The 19,819-nt window shown below is 39.4% G+C and overlaps 2 protein-coding genes across 2 annotated transcripts in view; one reads left to right on the forward strand and one right to left on the reverse strand.

Moving 5' to 3' along the window:
• The first annotated feature begins 327 nt into the window (after positions 1-327).
• Positions 328-4,244, forward strand: abhd8b (abhydrolase domain containing 8b). Its single transcript, XM_073476481.1, has 4 exons — positions 328-1,124; positions 1,571-1,741; positions 2,571-2,787; positions 3,984-4,244. The coding sequence occupies exons 1-4, from the start codon at positions 328-330 to the stop codon at positions 4,242-4,244; spliced, it is 1,446 nt and encodes a 481-aa protein (XP_073332582.1).
• A 3,876-nt stretch (positions 4,245-8,120) lies between these two features.
• The window catches only part of ptprc (protein tyrosine phosphatase receptor type C), a 24,369-nt gene continuing 12,670 nt past the window's right edge, over positions 8,121-19,819 (reverse strand). Inside the window, exons 13-32 of the mRNA XM_073476096.1 lie at positions 19,495-19,703; positions 19,329-19,389; positions 19,060-19,168; positions 18,761-18,798; positions 18,371-18,480; positions 18,132-18,222; positions 17,628-17,704; positions 17,161-17,197; positions 16,958-17,055; positions 16,074-16,199; positions 15,760-15,917; positions 15,380-15,515; positions 12,842-12,991; positions 12,475-12,565; positions 12,209-12,345; positions 11,792-11,926; positions 10,870-10,989; positions 10,582-10,742; positions 10,097-10,232; positions 8,121-8,964 (exon numbers count right to left, since the gene is read on the reverse strand). Of these exons, the coding sequence (XP_073332197.1) occupies positions 8,644-8,964; positions 10,097-10,232; positions 10,582-10,742; positions 10,870-10,989; positions 11,792-11,926; positions 12,209-12,345; positions 12,475-12,565; positions 12,842-12,991; positions 15,380-15,515; positions 15,760-15,917; positions 16,074-16,199; positions 16,958-17,055; positions 17,161-17,197; positions 17,628-17,704; positions 18,132-18,222; positions 18,371-18,480; positions 18,761-18,798; positions 19,060-19,168; positions 19,329-19,389; positions 19,495-19,703 (2,501 nt within the window). The 3' untranslated portion in view covers positions 8,121-8,643. The remainder of the gene's footprint in view (positions 8,965-10,096; positions 10,233-10,581; positions 10,743-10,869; positions 10,990-11,791; positions 11,927-12,208; positions 12,346-12,474; positions 12,566-12,841; positions 12,992-15,379; positions 15,516-15,759; positions 15,918-16,073; positions 16,200-16,957; positions 17,056-17,160; positions 17,198-17,627; positions 17,705-18,131; positions 18,223-18,370; positions 18,481-18,760; positions 18,799-19,059; positions 19,169-19,328; positions 19,390-19,494; positions 19,704-19,819) is intronic.

The raw sequence follows: 19,819 nt of genomic DNA on the forward strand, positions 1-19,819 counted from the left end.
TGAGAAAGTTTCTGACCAGGCTGCCATGTTAACACAACAGATGCAGGGAGGACAGACTCACATGCACACTTGAAAACAAAGAACAGATAAGCTCAGATCTCAGCATATTCAGAGAGAGTGTGACTTCATTCTCTGCCATTTCTTTAGCAAATCACTGTTTGCTTCTATATTCATGTTCAAAATCTCATATAATTAACTTTTATGTTAAGTAGAACTTGCTTGTAAACATGGTTGCTTTACTAATCTATGTGCCTTTGGTTTTCTGTGACCTTGTTTCACTCACATTTGGATTTATGTATGTTTTGTAGTCCCTACAGACTGGCAGCCATGCTGACCAGCTTTATGGAGGGTCTTCTCTGCTGCCTGAGCTCAAAGTCAGCCAACGTTGTGGTTCCTGTAGAAACCTCAGAACCAGCTGATGGCTACGAGTTTGTGGAGGTGAAACCAGGCCGCGTCCTGCGGGTTCGACATATCATCCCTGACCGGCCAGTGTTGGAGGAGCCCACTGGGCTGGGTGGGAGTGTCAGCTGCAAACGAAAGATCACAGTATATCGTAACGGGCAGCTATTCATTGAGAACTTGGGAGACAGGGCAAGTGCAGAGCTGAAAAACTGCCAAAATGGAGATACAGAACCCAACAGCACTGTAGAGGTTGAACTGACAGACTGTGGTAACTCCTCACCGGCCGTCAGCATCCCAGAGTCCAGGCGTGAGTCCGTCACGGCTGGAAAAGACGAGGCAGCTGAAGCAGGAGCAGGAGGAGAGGCACCGGCTGGTGGACAGACTGACCAGTCGCAGCAGCCCAGAAAGCGCAGGCGGAGACCCAAGCGCACTGTGGTGATCGACTGTGAGAGGAAGATAACAGCCTGTAAAGGGACTCATCAAGACGTGGCTCTGTTCTTCATTCATGGAGTGGGAGGCTCATTGGACATCTGGGGAAGCCAGTTGGATTTCTTCTCCAGGCTGGGCTATGAGGTGATTGCTGTGGACCTGGCGGGTCATGGAGCCAGCTCAGCACCACAAATAGCTGCTGCATACACTTTCTACGCTCTGGCTGAGGATATGAGACTTATCTTCAAGAGATATGCACGCAAGAGGAATATTCTCATAGGACATTCTTATGGGTAAATTTATGAACACAACACACAGATGAATTGAAGTATGAAGTCCAGCTTTTTGAGTTTATATGATTTTATATATAATTTCTCAAAGTCAAACTATGTAAGGTTTAAAAGTAGACATAACACAATCCCCCTCTTACAAGTGAAAAGTTAAACTCATAAGCATTAAAATGCTTTGCCATTAGAGCTGTACTTGATCTGGGACAACGTTAGTTTGAGCTGGCAAACTTAAGATACTGTAGATATTAATGTGGAACTGATACATTTTTGATGTTATATTTGCGTGGAGAATTTTATGATTAATGTGATAAGTAATTGACAGATGTGCTACTTACTGTACTGAAATACTTATTTATTTCTGTAGCAGCTGTTCAGTATTATGGTGTGCTGTAATGGTGCTTTGATTTGTTCTGAAGAATAAGTGTACGCCCTCTGCTCTCATTGCCTAGTGTGTCGTTCTGTACCTTCCTGGCCCACGAGTATCCGGAACAGATCCACAAGATGGTGATGATCAACGGAGGTGGTCCCACCGCTCTGGAGCCGAGTCTCTGCTCCATCTTCAACCTGCCCACCTGTGTGCTTCACTGCCTCTCCCCGCTGCTGGCGTGGAGCTTTCTCAAGTAAGACAGAGAGCAACACCACAGTAACAAAGACGAAAGTGATCTGTCTACAGTTGACTGAAAATGACAAACCCCTTTTTCCAGCCTATATGAATTACTATGCATTTTTTCCTAAAAGCATAATCAGTACTGTATGCTATTTCATGTGCAGAGTCTGGTCCCAGACACCGGTGCATTCATCATTCAAAAAGGGAAACCACATAACTCAGGACTTTGGATACACAAGCTGTTGTTACGATTAAGCAGCGTTTTTTCCACACCATAAGTGGCAACATAATATAGCCACTGATGTCTGATACAAAGTTGCATAGAGGCAGGGGCGAATAACAAGGCACCAACTAATTTGCACTAACTTTGTTTAGCTGGACAGCCAATCAGGGTTATTTCTTTTAAGGACAGGCTTCAACGCCGAATCAGTGTGCTCAATTGCCCGAAAAGCTGTCGACAGTGGCTGACTAGTGCCAAGGTTGCAGGACAAACTGCAACTGAAAACTCCTCACTAGCTTGTATGATTGTAGGATTAGTTCATATGAAAATAAATAATTGCATTTGGTGCACAAAAATGAACAAACACAATGAGGACACATTAAACATGCCAGAAGACAGTGACAATCTGATCCTAACCTCCCAAACTTTAATCAAATAAACAAGAACTGAGATACTCAAATATTTATTTTGCTGGCTATGTTCTTATGTGATATTAATGCTAATTCTGCCTTCATGTGGCACTGTGTGTGTTCAGTTCACCCACAGTTTAATGTCAGCAGAATCCTATTGTTTTTAAGCCATTGGTAATTCAGGTAAATCTGCCCCGCTCTGCTCCCTACAGGGCTGGCTTTGCACGGCAGGGTGCCAAGGAGAAGCAGCTACTGAAAGACAACAATGCCTTCAATGTGTCGTCCTTTGTGCTGCGCGCCATGATGAGTGGGCAGTACTGGCCTGAGGGGGACGAGGTCTACCACGCTGAACTCACAGTGCCCATCCTGCTGGTTCATGGCATGCACGACAAGTTTGTTCCGATTGAAGAGGACCAGCGCATGGCAGAGGTGAGAGGAGGCCAGGATTCAAACTCGGAAACTGTCTCTACCAAACACTATTGTGTCACAGTGTGTTTATAGTTTTTGTACCATAATCAAACTAATGGAAAAAAGCTCTAATTTATATTTTCATATTAAAAATGAATCACATAACTACCATAGGAAATGATCACCTTACTCTGCAGTTCACCTCAGCTAGATGGAGCAGTTAAGCATCTGTCAGATCAGTTTTTTGTTTAGATTTTGTTTTGGATCACTCCCATGGCTTGAGGATCAATGTTGAATCCAGGTATAGCAGGCTGCTGTTTTCACCAAACAAGCTGTGATCAGGACAGCAGGGAGACAGACTTACTGACTACCTGGTAAATATGGTGGAGCTTTAGCTGATAAAGAACCAGATGTTTCCTTTAGGAGTTGGTGGAGACCAAAACTGAGCTAAAAGGAGAGCGACTGGACGCCAGGTGGCCAGAAAAATGAATCCAAATGAATGTTAATGTTCCTCCATGTCGGAAGGATTATGGAAATAGGCAAATGTTTGCTCACAAGTTCACCATTTATCAATGTTGTGTTAACAGCTTGTTGCTGCAGCCACCAAGTTGCCAAAATTATTGCAGGATTAAGCTTTGCATTAGTCAACAATGGTCAACAGAGGAAGCTGCATGTAATCTGATAAATTACCTCCAGTGATGTCGCTCAGACCAAAATTGCATTATGGGTAATGTAGGCACCAGGTTTTGAAAAGGAAGAACAAAAAGACGATATCTCTGGTTCTGCTGTGTTGATTTGTTTTTAATCTGTCCATGAGTCTGACAGTGTTATAGGACAATGTTAGACCAGTGGACTACTTTTCAAATCCTCCTGCCCACATTACCCACAATGCAACGTAGCCACAGAGTGACATCACTGGAGGCAATTAATCAGATTACATGCAGCTTCCTCTGGAGCCACAAAAGGCTAGTAAGAAGGACTCTACAAGTGAACACATTTTTATGTGTAAAATTGGTGGAGTTACCCTTTAAGGGGTTTAAACCCTTTAAGGGGTCTCAACTGTGTAACATGGTTGTCTGTCTCACACCAAAACTGATCACGGAGAAACATGTGTGCCATAATTCAGAGGTCTGAAACCAGGCCGCTACTTTGGCACAGAATATTCATTGGTGCTGTTTTCGTGATGATTCCAAAATCTTGCTTTTAACTCTCTGTAGATCCTCCTCATGGGCTTCCTGAAGGTCCTGCAGGACGGTAGTCATATGATCATGATGGAGTGTCCTGAGGCTGTCAACACACTCCTGCATGAGTTCTTCCTCTGGGAGCCGGCCGCACCGCCGCCGCCAAAGAAAGAGAACAAAACACGTCCAGAGACTGCCAAGGCCCAATCTGACAGCACCAAGGCTACATCTGAGCCCTCCAAGGTCCGACCTGCGACTGCTAGGCAAACCTCATCAAACGGTGGCACAGGGGAGTAGGCAAACAGCACGGACAAGCAATGACTGAAGATTAAAGCTGCTGCTTCCAGTGGTTGTCACAGTACGTCATGGATGACCTCACACTTTGTGGGTCCTGATAATCTGAGCTGGTTTCAGCTGTTGACCCTGATGCTGAGCCAAAAGAGCCAGTCTTTGTGAAATGGTCCAGTTACAGGTTGGACAAGAGAAAATGTGATGTGACAGAGGAGCTCCAGTACTGGATGATGCTTAAAGCTCCCTGTCCTCATCATAGAGCTGGGGAAGATACAGCTGTGCCTTTAAGCGGAGGGTGATGACGATGCCAGGGTAGAAGGAGCAATGACGGTAAGGACAAAGGGGAAAATGAACCATTCTCGAGCAGAAAAAGTGACAACTTTTGACTTTTGCAAACAAATCTATAAGTGTCACCTGCTGTATTGTAAGCTGCATTTTAGAGAGAATAACACTTCATTGACTGGTCGGACTTTTGCCATTCCTAGAATGTGGAGAAGAAAAGCAAAATAAATGGTTTGCATGAAACATGCTCCTGGTTGTGTTACGCTGCCCTGCTTAAAACAACAGCAGACAGCTACATGGTACATTTTCCAAACGTATGAGGTAGGTATTGATGTATCTGTGTAGATATCAGGAGATGTTTGTAGCTGGATTTTTTTTTACACACTATGATAAATTTCAAATCTCACCTCTTGTAGAGGTGAGGTGAGAAGGCATTTCTTGATTTTAAATGTACATTTGGTATTTTGGCCATTTTCTTCGTTCTTCGGCGCCTCTAAGAGGTGATCCACAGTATTATCAATGCATTAGAGGTTTGGAAGCTTAGAAGTAGCCTCAGCTAATACTCACCCTAGTTATGCTGCTTCTGGTATTTCAGAAAAATGTGTTTTATGAGTGAGTGAGTTGTGACTTGTGATGCTGAACAAGTGAAGAAGGATCAAGTGCTGATCAAAGCAGAAATGAAAGTTAGTTTGCTGCTTCTTAAAATTCAGGGAAATGTGTGTTCAGTCAAGTGTGTCTGCTTAATCTAGCAATAGCTGAGGCTCAGCAATGAATCATAACCTTGTGTGGTCAGAACGGGCCGAAGATTTTGCACAAATCTCATGTACATAATGAGATGTTAAATCAATAGTGTAGAGCTGCAGCTAACAATTATTTTCATTGTTGATCGATCTGTTGATTATTTTCTCAGTTAACCGATTGTGTTTGGGATATAAAATGTCAGAAAACGGTAAAAAAGTCGATCAGGATTTCCAAAACCTCAAGATGACGTCCTCAAATGTCTTGTTTTGTCCACAACCCAAAGATAATCAGTTTGCTGTCATAGAATAGTAAATAACAAAACTGAAATATTCGCATTTAAAGGTGCACTTTGTAGTTTTGGAAATTACATTTTAATCAGAAGAGAAAGATCTATATGGGCTGATTTTTTTTAATGCCTAAACAAACTAAATAACCAAACTCTCTTTGTTTTTATGACTGAATGAACTGAATAAACAAACTGACCTTAAAGGACAACACAGTTTCATACTGTTTTACTTTGTTTATATGTGGCGGACCCTGCCACCTTTCTAGCTTCAAACAGTGTTCTGGACCTTATTTTCCTCTGAGAACAGCTTGTTTATTCACTTATAGAAAAAATACATATTTCTATCTAATTCTGAGTTTTAATCTCTTCTCCAAAACTACATAGTGCCCCTTTAAGAAGCTGGAATTGGAGAATTTTGTCCGATTACTTGTTTTTTAAATTAGTTGACAGATTAATTGATTAATCGATCAATCATGCAGCTCAACAATAGTAAGAAGGCTTGTATTGAGATGTAAAAGTGGTGTTTACTACACTAAATGTTTGATGTCATTTGAAAAGACATTGGAAAGCACTTGTTCGAATGGTTCCTCTATATCCTGCAACAAAAGCAACATGTGTGCAGCTGCTGAATATTTCATAAACCTTTTATAAACCCATCTTTAATTTTAAAGCCCATCTGTGCTAGAATTAATTTGTTGTTCAATAAATATTTGGCATTTTTTTCTCACCAAAACTATGCTATTCTGCAATACTGCTGTTTTTTTTTTTACCTGGAGAAGTAAAGTAAAGCTCTGTTATGTTATATATATGTTATGTATGTTAGTACAAAAGCTGTTTTTTGAGTCTCCAAGTATTGTTGAGTCTGATGAATGCACATAAAAGCCAACAGTTAACTCAATTAACTCTTAATCTGTGCTGTAGCTCCACACACCAGACAGTCAGTATGAGGAAGCTGTTGAATCCTCATTTTTCTACAATAATGTCCGTATGTCATTACATACATTGGCCGACATGCTCTCAGTGCTGCAGTAGTTCAGTATGTATAACCTTCACAAATCTTCTCTGAGCCTCCAACACAGAAGGATCAGAAGTTTGATTTGTTGAAGGTGTGAAAGAAGCACAAACCTCCTCTCTGATCCTCCAGTATTTGATGGTTTTTATACATAGATTATTCTTTTTTATACACTTTTATTTGTGATGGATATTTAGAGATTTAACAGAAACTGTAGCAGCTTTGATCAGTTTGTATTGATGGTTTACATGATTGTCCTAATTATGAAAATGGAGACTTTGTTTTATCTGTTGTGTCTTAAATTTTGTAACTGTTTGTAACTGCCTTTGACAATAACTACACAAACTGCTGATTTGAAAATGTTAAAAAAGTAAATTATTGTGAGTTTTCAACAGTTTGACCTCTGTCCTTTGTATTATATATCATACTATTTTAACTTATAGTCCTTTTCAGTGACTTTTGTGCCTTTTTGTTTAAACATTTATTTAGAAACAGCTTCCTTGACATTCACACAGTTACACCTAACACACCTGGGAGCTGCCCGGTCGCACCACAGTCTATAAAGCAGTCTGGTGTAAAGTTCAGTGCTAGTTTCCTGGGTGTTCAGCAGTGGCAGACTCAAGATGTTTGAGGGGCAGTGGTGAAAAGAAAAGGTGGCACCAGTTGTATGCTCTGGGGCACCAAGGTGCATTAAGGAACTGGAAGGGCATGTTAGAAGGCACTTCACCACGTTTTGTCCACTGGAAGAGCATCCCAGAGGGCACGTTATAATGTTTTATCTACCATAGGGGCATCCAAGAGGTCACTTTTGCGATGTTTTTTTGGACATGGGGGTACTTTCAGAATCCACCAGTAGAGTTGAACCAGACTGGCAACCTTCATCGTTCTCTTTAACCTTTAGGGCAGTGTTTTGCAACCTGCCACGTCTTTTATTTAGAGTAACACTTAGCTAAAGGCCTCTCAACCGTCATCAGGTTTTAGCTTAAATATTGCTTAATCATATAATAGTGACTGGAAATATCACGTGACACAGTGCACAGTTCAAACCAGTGAGAGGAGACTAAGAGGCTGCTTTAGAAATTTTTTTTTTTGGGGGGGGGGGGGGGGGGGGCATTTAAAGAAACTATGGATTCAATAAATCCAGCCTAATAAAGGGAGTCTGTGATGAAAAACTTGAAGCAACATTATGTAGAAATTTGTATGATTTGGCGCCCTCTACAGTTTCTGAGTGCAACACCACTGTGATACTAATCCCAGGTCTGTAACAGTTTGTCAGATGAAATGTAGGTGCTAACTACAAACAAAACTCATTACATCATAACAGTGTTATGTGTTAAAAACTTGTATCTTCAAGTAAACATGTATGTAACGCTGTGATCCTACCCTCTCACTGAAGTTACACAGTGCAGAAACAAGTGGTGGGGGGCAGAGTGGACACAATTCACCCTGTTTCAAGACACTGTACCATCAGAATGATTTTGAAGCTGTTGTTTTAAGGTGAAAAACTTGCACAATGTTGCTGTAAAAATGAAAACATTAATAAGCAAGTACTCTGCATAAGTCTTTCTCTTTGTAAGTCTCTTTTAATGAAATGTTACAGTGTCACAAAACAAATTTTGAACTTAACGACTAAATTATTCAGCTATACCAGATATGTATAAATGTAGACAATAGCATCTGTTTACTTAGCGAGGAAATTAATACATGAACAAACCCAGGAATAAAGGGGTATAAAACAACATCTTGTCTCCTGTATAATAAAAATGAAGCTCTTAGATGTCTCTCACTATACAGTAAATCTGAGGGCCCTAGTTTGACGGCAGCATCCAGTAAACTTTGCTCACAGAAATTATCATTTGTGTAAAAATACTATAAAAATATGTATAACTTAGTTCAGATCATTTTTTTTTTTGGAAATTGACATTAAAACATATGATCAAATTCTTAAACAAATCTCATTCAAAACTACACTGTGTTAAAGCTTTACAATGTTTATACATTCAGGACGTATATTAAAAGAAAGCATTCAGCTAAGCATTTATTTCCACAAAATAAAAGGCACAGTCATGCCTCCATCAGCCCTCTCAGACCTCCGCAGTGACAGTGGGACCATTGCTGGTGTCCTCCAGTGGTGTAGTCTCAGTGGGAGTGCTGGAAAACTCTTCAGGCTCCTTTTTTTGGACTTCCTTCTCTCCATCAGCCACAAGAGGAGCGCTCTCTGCTGCCCCCTGCTGGCTGTTGCTGGTAGTGCTGGCTGGCTGCTCTTCCTTCTCCTCAGCTGGCTGCTCTGCTGCTTTGGTTTCATTGACAATCTCGATGGCTGCAGAGGCCTGTGGTGCTTTCACTTCCCCGTTCTGGACAGGGAAGACCCCCTCCAGTGCGTCATACAAGAACTGGTACTGTTCCTGTCAGAGATAAAAGCAGATTTGAGAGGATGCTAAAAACTATCACTGTTAAAACTGAACTGTTCTTTGTAGACAACACAACACAAGTAAGAGCACTAGAAAACAGGTTTAAATAATAAATAATACATCTGGTGATGTTCTATATTTTTCTTGTTGTCAACAACTTCCATGAAAGGACCAAAACCAACACTGAATTGATCCTGTTAACAAGTATTGCCTGTATTTCTAAAGCATAATACTACAGTTGCTTCCTCTGTGCCATAAACCTCAAGTGTTTTCCAGAAACTAGGTGATGGAAGGTGGTAATTACCAAAGACCATATTTTTAAATTTCTTTGAAACTACCGCCAAGTTACCACAATAACTGCCTCAAAATTAGTTGAAAATTACCCCAACATGATTTAATAATAACATTCTGCTATTTCCAGGAAACCTCCAACTGGTTTCTGCCTAACCTCTACTGATCATGCCATCTGAATTTTGAACTAGTTTCTCCCTAACCTTTTAGAGAGACTTCTTCTTCTCTCTAAGTTTTTTTTCTTCAACTTAAGCTGCAACAACTTACTTCAATTTAGAGGCCTGCTGAGGGGAAGTTACACAGAAACTAGTTGGAAAATAAATAAATGTATTAAAGAAAGTACCAGCTATTTGCTACCTGCTTATTGGAAAATAGCAGAATATTATTATTAAATCATGATGAGGTAATTTTCAATATATTTTGAAGAAATCACTGTGGTAATTTCAGGGAAATTTCAAATATGTTGATGGAGTTGTGCTGCTGTAAATGATCACTAAAGCACAATTGCGCTATTTACTGCTGTTTGAGCAACGTTTACAGAAAACTACAATGCCCAGCTGATTTAGTACATTATTGGTTTCGGTCTTGTCATGGGATTTTTGACAATAACACAACAACATTGTGAGCAAAGAAGCTGAAATGAAGGGAAGATATTAGTTTCCGCAGCATTTAAAACTGAGTTAGAACTAGTTTTAAGTGTTGTGCACAGCAGACGTATAAACAGAAGGTTTATAAAAACATAATTGACCAGCCAAGTGCCAGACTTTTCACTCTGCGCTATCAGAAGTTAAATCTGACAAACTGTGTGCTGACAGATTCAGTTCCTCTTTCTTACCAGGCTGGAGACCATGCCCTGCCTCTCCTTGCGAAGAGTTTTGGCCACCTGGAAAACATCAATCAGCTTCTCATTGTCGGCGCTGTCCAGCACGTTCCACAGAGCACAGAAGATCCCTGAACGGGACGAGCCATCACTGAGGAGAGGGAGCACACACACGGAAAGGTTTAGATATTACAGCACATCATTTTCTCAATAAATCCCTTTTACTACACCTTTTCCAGGTCACAGTGGGCTGTAGCATATCCAAGCATGTATTTATCATGCAGTTAAAAGTGACACTTTTTACTTAACTTTTGACTTGTTTCCATTTTCTTATTCATACCTACTTGTATATAATGAATATTTGGACTAATTATAGTTACTTTGCTTTTTAATCTGATCACATTCTCCCAATTACATGTTATCCATTACTACCCAACCCTGGTCACATGCTTTCGCCCCTATTAAGATTCCAGAGGACATTTTCTGTGAGGTTTCCTTACTTGCAGTGGACCACGACAGGAATGCTCCTCTGTGATTTGCTGCTGCCACAGCTCTGCTTGATGTCCTTGATCATGTCTGTCAGATCCTGAGGTTTCTCCGGCAGCTCTCCGCTCGACCACTTCAGGAACTCGAAGTGTTTCACAGGCCGACTCTCTTTCCTCTGTGGACAGAAAAGTGGTGCGAAACAAGCTTGTGACATTGAAATGACCAGTCACATCCCAGGCCGATACTGGTAAATATGAAATAACAGTCAGACTTTGTTACAGAGTTGGTTGCTGTAGTGTTACCTTGACGTGACGGATCAGCATGTTGCGGGTGATGAGAGTTGGGGAGGTGTCTGTGCTCGCCACCTCCACCTCAATTTCACCAAACGTTTTCTTTTCTTTGTCCCAGTAGACAGAGTCAGACTGAACGAAAAGACATATATGTATATTATGTAACATAATATATGTTCCAAGAGCATGTAAAGTGTAATTTATATGTAGGGTTGAGTGAGCACTCAGTTGCAACAAGTATCCAGTACAGATAATGTACTTTTTACGAGTATCATCTTAGTAAAATGTGTCTACCTCTGTACTCCTCATTGGGGAGCTGACTGAAGTTTATTAAAACCTTGTTCCTTAAATAGTTCTCTTACTCTTGTGTTAAAAAATGGATCTGAAGCTCAGTTCTGATGCTGTTCTGTAAATGGTTTTCTAATAAATAATATAGCAGCTAGGGGTGTCACAATATCTCGATATTGACGATAACCGTGATATTAGCAAATAAAATATTGTGTTAATAATACACCATGAAATCATCTGAACAATCCAGTACAGATGTTCGGCCTTTTGCATCTTATAGTCTGTTTATAGCCTAACGTTAGCTTCTAGTGATTGCATTTACACTTCAAAAAACATGAAAGTGGTGTTCATCTGTGAAGGTTATCTTAACATAAACTTGTGTTTGCTGCAGAGATTATTTTCTGCTATAATCTAAAATCCAAGGGAACCAAGATATTTGATAAACTCCAACAATACGTCGTCCTTGCTGCTTTACTGAACAACCTCTGGTTAGTCCCAACCTCTTCTGGTTTAAGCCCCACCCTTTCCAAGTATGTATACAGATAATTTCATTGGTTGAACAGATACAGTTAATGTCGTACTCGCTCATCCCTTGTACATATATGATCATTATACATCATTATATGTGCATGATACTACAAAGTACCCTATCTCCTTCACTGCAGTCTGAGAGCATGACAATAGTAGACGCTTTCTTCTGGTAAACCATCGACCAGAAGTCAGCCATGGTGTCTGGCAGCGGAGTTTGTGATGCGATGAAGGCGCGTGGGCCCCAGTAACCCTGCGTGGGAAGGAAAACACATTCGTCTATTGTTGTACACAGTCCAAACAAATAGGATGTGATGAATTTAATTACACTTGTTTTAAAATTCAGCAGGCTGCATGAAAGATGGGAATTCATTCAGAGTTAATGAGATAACACCTGCTACAACAGCAGAGATGGTAACAGGAACACAGTTTGTCATTGTTAAACATATCCCCGCTGTTTTTCTCTGCCCTGGCATCCAGGTTTATATCAGTTTTATGCAGGAGCAGGTTAGTAAATACGTTGAAAATAACATACATTTAGGTGGGAGGCATTGATGTACTTAGTGGACTCCTCATCCTCCTCATCTGATGACTCTTCCTCCTCATCCTCATCAGGGTCACTCTCCCGACTGTGTCCTTCATCGACCTTCAGCAACACTCGGTTGTAGTCATCTGAGGGTGGCAGGTTTGTTATGTATGCATATTTGCTTATTCATATGAATGTGTGTAGGCTATAAACGTCCTGCACATACATTTATATACTAAAGCTGTTACTTGTCCCTTTGTTGAGCTGATACTCACATGGGATGACGGATGAAGAGCGATTCTTTTTCTTGTTGTCTTCTGTAATCCCAGTGTTGAATGTCCTCCAGTTTTTATAGGTGGGGAGTCTCTGAATTGCAAGACGAAGACTTTTTAGTTATTAGGGAATTTTTAATGATACTAAGATACATTTTAAAGTGATCAGAGACTCGTTTCTTTTTAGTGATGTTTGAAAGGGCTCTGTGGTACTTCTGTGTTGTGCTGGAAGCCGGTCGTTAGTTTATGTCAGCGAGCCCATTTCAAAATGTTACGTCACGTCACAGTCACATATAGAACAGTGGCTCCTTCCGATCCCCCACAATCCTTTGATTTCAGTAAGTAATAGATAAATCATTAAGTGTCTTACCTCAAACTCATCCTCCATTAAGGTGGGCTCATTGCCTGAGCTCTTCCCTTTTAGCGTGCTCAGTGTGCTGTGAAGCTCAGGCAGGTTGAACTCAGTCTCTCCGAACTGATTGTGCTCCAGCAGCGCCTGGTGGATCAGGATGTACTGGGCCTGCATGAGGACAAATGTACATATCTTAATAAGTAAAGGATATACAGTTTGAGGATGGAGCTGGTATGAAGCCACACAATCCACAACACAGATTTCTCCAGGGTCACAAATCTCTGTTTAACTGATCCACAACTTGTTATCTCTGCCTCCTCATGTGTGATTGGTGTTGTCTTTATGAACAACATTGCCTGGTTTGTGCCGTCTTAACATTCTTCATGAAAAGAGTTAGTATTCTACAAATGCTGTTCACTCAGTGTACAAATAAACGGCAGTGTTCAAAACACCTACATGTATGCATGTAGTCATACACACACTGTGCACAAACTGTTTCAGTTTCTGCCCTCTGGTGGGCGCTCTGAGCACCAGAACAACCACACACAGGAACACTGCCACATGCTATCACACTCATGAGCAGTGAAACCAGCCATGTGAGGTCTCAGGACAGTTTCTGTAAAACAACCCTGCAGTGTTCTTGTATTATACATCGTATACGGTCACACTATATAACTGCTCAACAATGTTAATGCTTTATTCATTAAGAAATTGTGAAGGTTTATAAACATTATTTGCAACTTAATAATGTCCATCCAAATAATGTTTATAGATGAACTACACAGTATTTACAAAGTGTCATAAACATCAGTTATAACTTAACAATAAAAAATTGCTTGATAAATTGTTTATAAAGCATTTATTGTTCCAGTCAAATAACTATTAACTCAACTTTAATCAACTATAAAATTACCATTTATTAATGTTGGTTATTAGAAAGTGTTACCCTGAATAATTATATCATAGCGCAGTGTAATTCATTCAAGTTGTTGTGTGACAGCTGCGTTTTGATAAGAGATAAAGCAGTATATCAGTATATTCATAAATGAATAAAAAGGTGTTGTAAATTCATCAATAACATTTGCCTTCATATAATACATGAATAAACTCAGAATTAAGAGGAAAAAACTGAATCATTAAAGGTCAAGTTTGTTTTTTTTATTGTGTTTTTCAGTTCAGTGGAGTTTCAGTTAGTTTCAGGACTGGGTTTGTTCGTTTCAGTTCAGTTTTTATTGTTTTGTTATTAATTTCAGTATGAAATTGCTTTTGTTTCTGTTAATATTTATATCTCAATCTGCATTTAAATTCCATCATCAGCAGTATTAGTTTATTCTCGCACATTTAAACAAAAACTTTATTTAAACAAAAAACTTTAATCACTTTAAACTGCAATGCATACACTGTTATATCCTGTTACAGTTAAGCTTTCTTAGTTTGCACATACTCTAGTAAGACAGTTAGTGGTTCTGGTGGGCAGACTCAGTTCATTGCTGTGTTTTTTTATCCTTATATTCTGTTTTTACTCTTACATTCTTTTTATGGTCTTTATTATTTTTGCATTTGTGTTTTGTACGTGTTGTATAAGCTGCTGGATGTCAAAATTTCCCTCAGGATCAATAAAGTATCTATCTATCTATCCATCCATCCATTCATTAGATTTATTATCCTTTTGATTATAATATTGGTGAGGGGCAAGAATTAAGATATTCAGAATAGGTATGAAAATACACACAACACTTTGTGAAGGCAGTCATGTAGATCCCAGTCTCACTGTACAGTACTTTTACACCAATGCCTCCTCATGCTTGTTGTGTTGGCTGACTGAATTGACAAGAACTAACTCTAAAGCCACTTCCTGTTCATGTTTTATTTTCGTCACATTACACAATAATGTTTGTTAGTTTTTCTTTTTGTAAAGTGCAGTTTTTATTTGTATTTCAATAACTAAAACGTGTTTTTTTTTCACAGGATAGTCTTAGTTTAGTTTTAGTTAACTATGTAGTAGTAAACCTTCTTTAAACTTCACTTTTTGTTACTTCACTTACTAGTATATCTATTACTAACTATTACTATTGTAATTTATTGCACTTCCAAACAGTATTGAATCAAATGTCCTTGAATCTATTCTCGCTCTGTTTGTGCTGTATAGTTATCAACCAGATCACAATCTTCTGTGCGGTGACAAAGTAACAATTTAATCTTTTTTTATATATACAGGCATGATTGTTAGTCATTTTTATTTCATTCTTCTGCTTATCTCTAGTACATAATAGCCATGCTTGTGCGTCCTTATCTCACATTAGTATCTTTTCTAATCTGCATGTTCATGTTGCTTTACTTCCTGTACGTTGTTTTTTTCACACTGACAAATACTGAGAAGTGGTGACAAATTTCTTGTATGTGTTAACACACTCAGCCAATAACTTAACTCTAACTCTAATGACACACACACACACACGCACGCACGCACGCATGCACGCACGCACACACACACACACACACACACACACACACAGGCACACACGCTCTCTAAAATGTGATAATAAGATATTTTACCTCAACTTGAACCATTAGACATCTCTGTCTGCGGAGTCTGACCACGTAGCCGTAGATGTCCACTCTGCCCTCCGCCTCCAGACCCTCCATCATGGCATCGATGCCAATGTAGGTGCCTGTCCTGCCGACTCCAGCGCTGCACGAGATAAAAACATTGTGTTAATAATCAGTGACGAGAAAGTGTGAAGACAAGCATCACTTTAGAGACATTCAACATTCGTTAATGGTGAGCAAAAGAAATGCATTATCATGATTCATGCTTTAGTTAATCATTAATTAAACATATGATTTTTACTCTGTGCCAACACAAATGTTCATTTTGACATATGGAACAAACAGAAGCAGATGTTAGCTGTCTGAGAAAGGGAACTGAAACTTACCTGCAGTGAACGACGATGGGGCCACTGAAGAAATTCTTGAAAGCATTGACACGCCGTCTCAGTTTCAGCAGGAGATGTGGCTCGTCTGGGACGCCGTGGTCTGGCCAACTCATGAACTGGATGTGGGTCACCTCCCTCTCTGAGTTCTTGTCCCTCTTCTGCACACAAACACAGATGGTTATACAAACATGCACAAACACATAAACAGATATATTAATAGTTAATTATGAATATTTATTGTGATAAAGATGGACAGATATACTGGCCTTCACTTACACACAGACACACATACAGTTTCACTATTTTAGACTCACATTACTTAGGCTGAGATGTCGGATGGTGTAATCCGGGCAGTAGTCCTCTGAGTTCAGCTTCACAATAAACTCCTCAAAGATCTCCGTCTCTCGCTGTGGTGACGGCCAGTACTGCGCACACTTGACCTGCAACAGCAACACTTCAGATTGAACACCTAAACCCAAAAGTTAGAGATGCAGTTGATGTTGATAAAGACGGACTTATGTCAGTCAGTTATGGGGAAAATAATTATTTTTGCTGTCACATAGAGGAGATGGTTTAAAGAGTAATTCCACTATGACAGAGTGCTGTAGTAATGAGTCCTAAAACCCATATCAGTTAGCACTTCAGGCTCCCTCGTTTCAAACTCAATGGGTTTTTTTGAATTGGTTTTCGATTAAAAGGCCTGAAATAAGGTCTGTGGTTACCACAGAGGTACAGAGGTTACAGAGGTTGTCACAGACATTAAACATCATCACACTGAACACAGAGACTCATCTACTCACTAGTCCGTCTTCACAGGTTGACTTCTCTAACTCTTACTTTACAACTTGTAGATTTATTTATAGAAAAAGTGTATAATAATTGTGTAGTAAGAAGCTTAGTGGTGGTGACGTTTAAGTCATGTGACCGTGATATAGTCTGTTTATAGCCTAACATTAGCTTTTTCCTTCAAGAGATTTAATTTACGCTTCGAAAATCACAAAAGTGGTGTTCGTGCGTGAAGACTTGTGTCTTAGACTAGATCATAGACTCATTTCAAAAATCCCATAGGCTTTTTATCGTTGAGCCAGGGCGATGCTAAAATCCGGGTTAGACTACAAAAACAGTTCATCCTTACAACACTCTATAATATGCCATGTCATAACCAAAGATGACAAAAAGTTAAGACTCCTTTTCTCACCCTGTTTCCCTCTTCACAGCGTGTTACCATGACAATGATAGAGGACTGCTGCTCCCAGACCATCCTCCAGAAGTCACTCACAGTTTCATCCTTTGGCCCTACAACACACAAAAAATACCCATTTTGTACTGATACACTTAGTATCAACCAGAAACACAATGCTAGTGCACTGACTGAGTGTGTGATGAAAATGAGAGCTTTACCTTGAGCTGCAATGTACTTTTTGGATTCCTTGTACCCCTGCAGGAGGTAAATAAACAGATTCAATAAGGTATGTTGTCGGAAAGAGGTCATGAACTTTGTGTTTATTTAGCTCTGGAAAGTTCTGCTGTTTGGCAAAAATGTAGCCCTTTATGAGAAAATTTGCTACCAACTATTTTGTTACGTAATTGATTAACCATTTCAATCATTTTCAAATCACGGTTGCTTCTCAGATTTGCCATATTTCTTTGTTATTTATGACAGTAAATGTAAAAAACCCAGTCTTCGGGTTTTGGACTGTTGTTTGGACAAAATAAGCAATCAGAAGATGTCACTTTGGGGTCTGGGAAACTGTGATGAGCATTTCTTCACACTTTTATGACATTTTCTAGACAATCAGCAGATAAATCGATAATGAAAACAATCATTAGTTGTAGCCCTAGTTGTATGATGTGGGTGTTTTTCATACATCAATGAAGCTGGCATTGATGTAGTCACATCCTGTCTCTCCATTCCCGGTGGTCAGCTGGACTCGGTTGTAATCATCTGTTTCAAGACAGAAAACAAATGAATGAATAACAAGTAAGTGCATCACAGAGGAGACCTTAACAATCCTAAAACACCTTTAATGAACAAGTTTGAGTAAACGTTCTCTAAATTCAATGACGAAGCGGTTTATGGATATATAACCTGAAATTTAAGAGCCAAATGCTCCACATTGATGTAAAGATTCTGTGAATCCAATAGTGCTGATACTGCAATATTGATTTGCAACGTATTCTCACAATGGTTTAATACATCTAGAAAGATTGATGAATAAGCTGCCAGCTACTGTACACCCTCATACATATTCTATGAGGCTGTACAAGCCTAGTTTGAAGATTTTAGACAAAACAGTATACACATCACACTTTTGGTAAGTATCTCTATGATCTAGAAAGCCTCATGTGTTGTTGGACAGGCTCCGACTCACATGGCAGGATGTCCACGTAGCGGTTCTTGGGTACATTGCAGGGCTTTTTGGCCTCTTTCACAGAGTACCTTGAGAAAATTCTTGGGATGCTCTGAAAGCAGAGAAAAATCATGTCATTTACCAGTAAACAGCAATTCTACATCACCATTCACACTCGTTGTAGAATTAGCCAATGCCCCTAGGAAGCACATCCAACCTGCTTGGTTCAATTCCCCCAAAAGAACACATATTAACTTTACCTGAAACTCAGCCAGGAAAAGTCTCCCCTCATCAGCGAGCTTTCTCTTGTAGGCTTCCAGCAGGACCTCTGCTGCGATTGGCTCAACAGGCAGCAGGTTCTCCTCATCATCTACAACAGACACAACATATTACTGTAATAATACTGATATGTTACTATGCATTACCCCAAATTACAGTAGAGTAAATATCTCAATATATTTCTCTGATTTTATTCATTATTTCTCTTAAAATATTTGTAGAAACAAACAAATTCATCTGGATATTCTAATTATTACAAATACCATTTGCTGCAACACATGATTGTCAATCATTGCCTGTTTAAAGATAATAATCATGCATTTCAAGTCTAAATCCAGAAAAAGAAAACAATGAATATGAAGTCTACTCACTTCCTGCCGAAATAAGCATCATGTTTTCACTCAAATCACTGCATGAAAATAGAGAAGATTGGCTTCAAAGAATGTAACTTATGAGGAACACAAAATGGAAAAAGAGTTTTATAACATTACTGATGCTTTTGTGTAAAATGCAAATTAATATATTCATGAAGTGTAAATGAGAAGATTTGCCTCATTAGTAGAACAAAACCTGCATATGTATATAGACCAAAACAAAAACACAAGGAAAAACAAAAACTAGAAGTGACAGTCATGCTGATGCAGGAGATAAGATGCAGACTGATCCTTACTGGGACTTCCTGCGCTTCAGAATGTAAATCTTGTAGATGACAACAAGCAGAGCAATAGTCGTGACGATGATGAGGAAGACCAGAAACCCAATCAGTGCTTTGTCATTGTCTATAAAGTGATGAGAAAATAATATTAAAGTGGTGGCATATATGTTTAAGATACAATATAAAGAAAAGTTAGTGTGTACTGCAGGTCAGAACCAAATGTGTGAAATGATTTAACAGAACGATGTGCGACAATTTGTGGCATTAATTAAAACTGCACGTACACTTTGTGTGAACAATCTCTGTGATTGGGCTGCTCTCATATTTTCCATTGAAAGCAGTCACCTGAAAAGAGAGAAAATCTGTTTATCAGGGATTAAAGCATTTGAAGACAGAAGAGGAATAAAGATGGGATCATTTTGTTTCACCAAAAATTTGGATTATACAAACCTTCACTGTGTAGGTGGTAAAATAGCTCAGATCTTTGAATTCAAAATCACATTTGTTTCTTTCAAGCGGCTCCTTAGAGTCACCACCAGGATAAAGACGTGCACGGTATTTCCTGTGAGGTCCATTAAAACTTCCTCCAGGAACACAGATTACTTTAATCTCATTATTCTCTGGAATAGACAGCGACAGTGAAGTAACAGCATCTGGTACTGTAAGAGAGAAAAAAAACATATTTACCTTTAGATACAGCGCTGTGTGCTTACTCACAGTTAAAGTGATATTATAGTTTCATTTAAACAGAAGTTTTAACAGTGTTTAGTGTGTT

This window comes from Pagrus major, chromosome 11 (assembly GCF_040436345.1).
Source record: "Pagrus major chromosome 11, Pma_NU_1.0".
Classification (NCBI taxonomy): Eukaryota; Metazoa; Chordata; class Actinopteri; order Spariformes; family Sparidae; genus Pagrus; species Pagrus major.

Excerpts from the sequence above, each read along its gene's own strand:
- abhd8b (XM_073476481.1), top strand. The coding sequence starts at position 328 with ATGCTGACCAGCTTTATGGAGGGTCTTCTCTGCTGCCTGAGCTCAAAG. Across the intron at positions 1,125-1,570 it reads CTCATAGGACATTCTTATGG|TGTGTCGTTCTGTACCTTCC; the intron begins GTAAATTTATGA and ends CTCATTGCCTAG. Across the intron at positions 1,742-2,570 it reads CTGGCGTGGAGCTTTCTCAA|GGCTGGCTTTGCACGGCAGG; the intron begins GTAAGACAGAGA and ends TGCTCCCTACAG.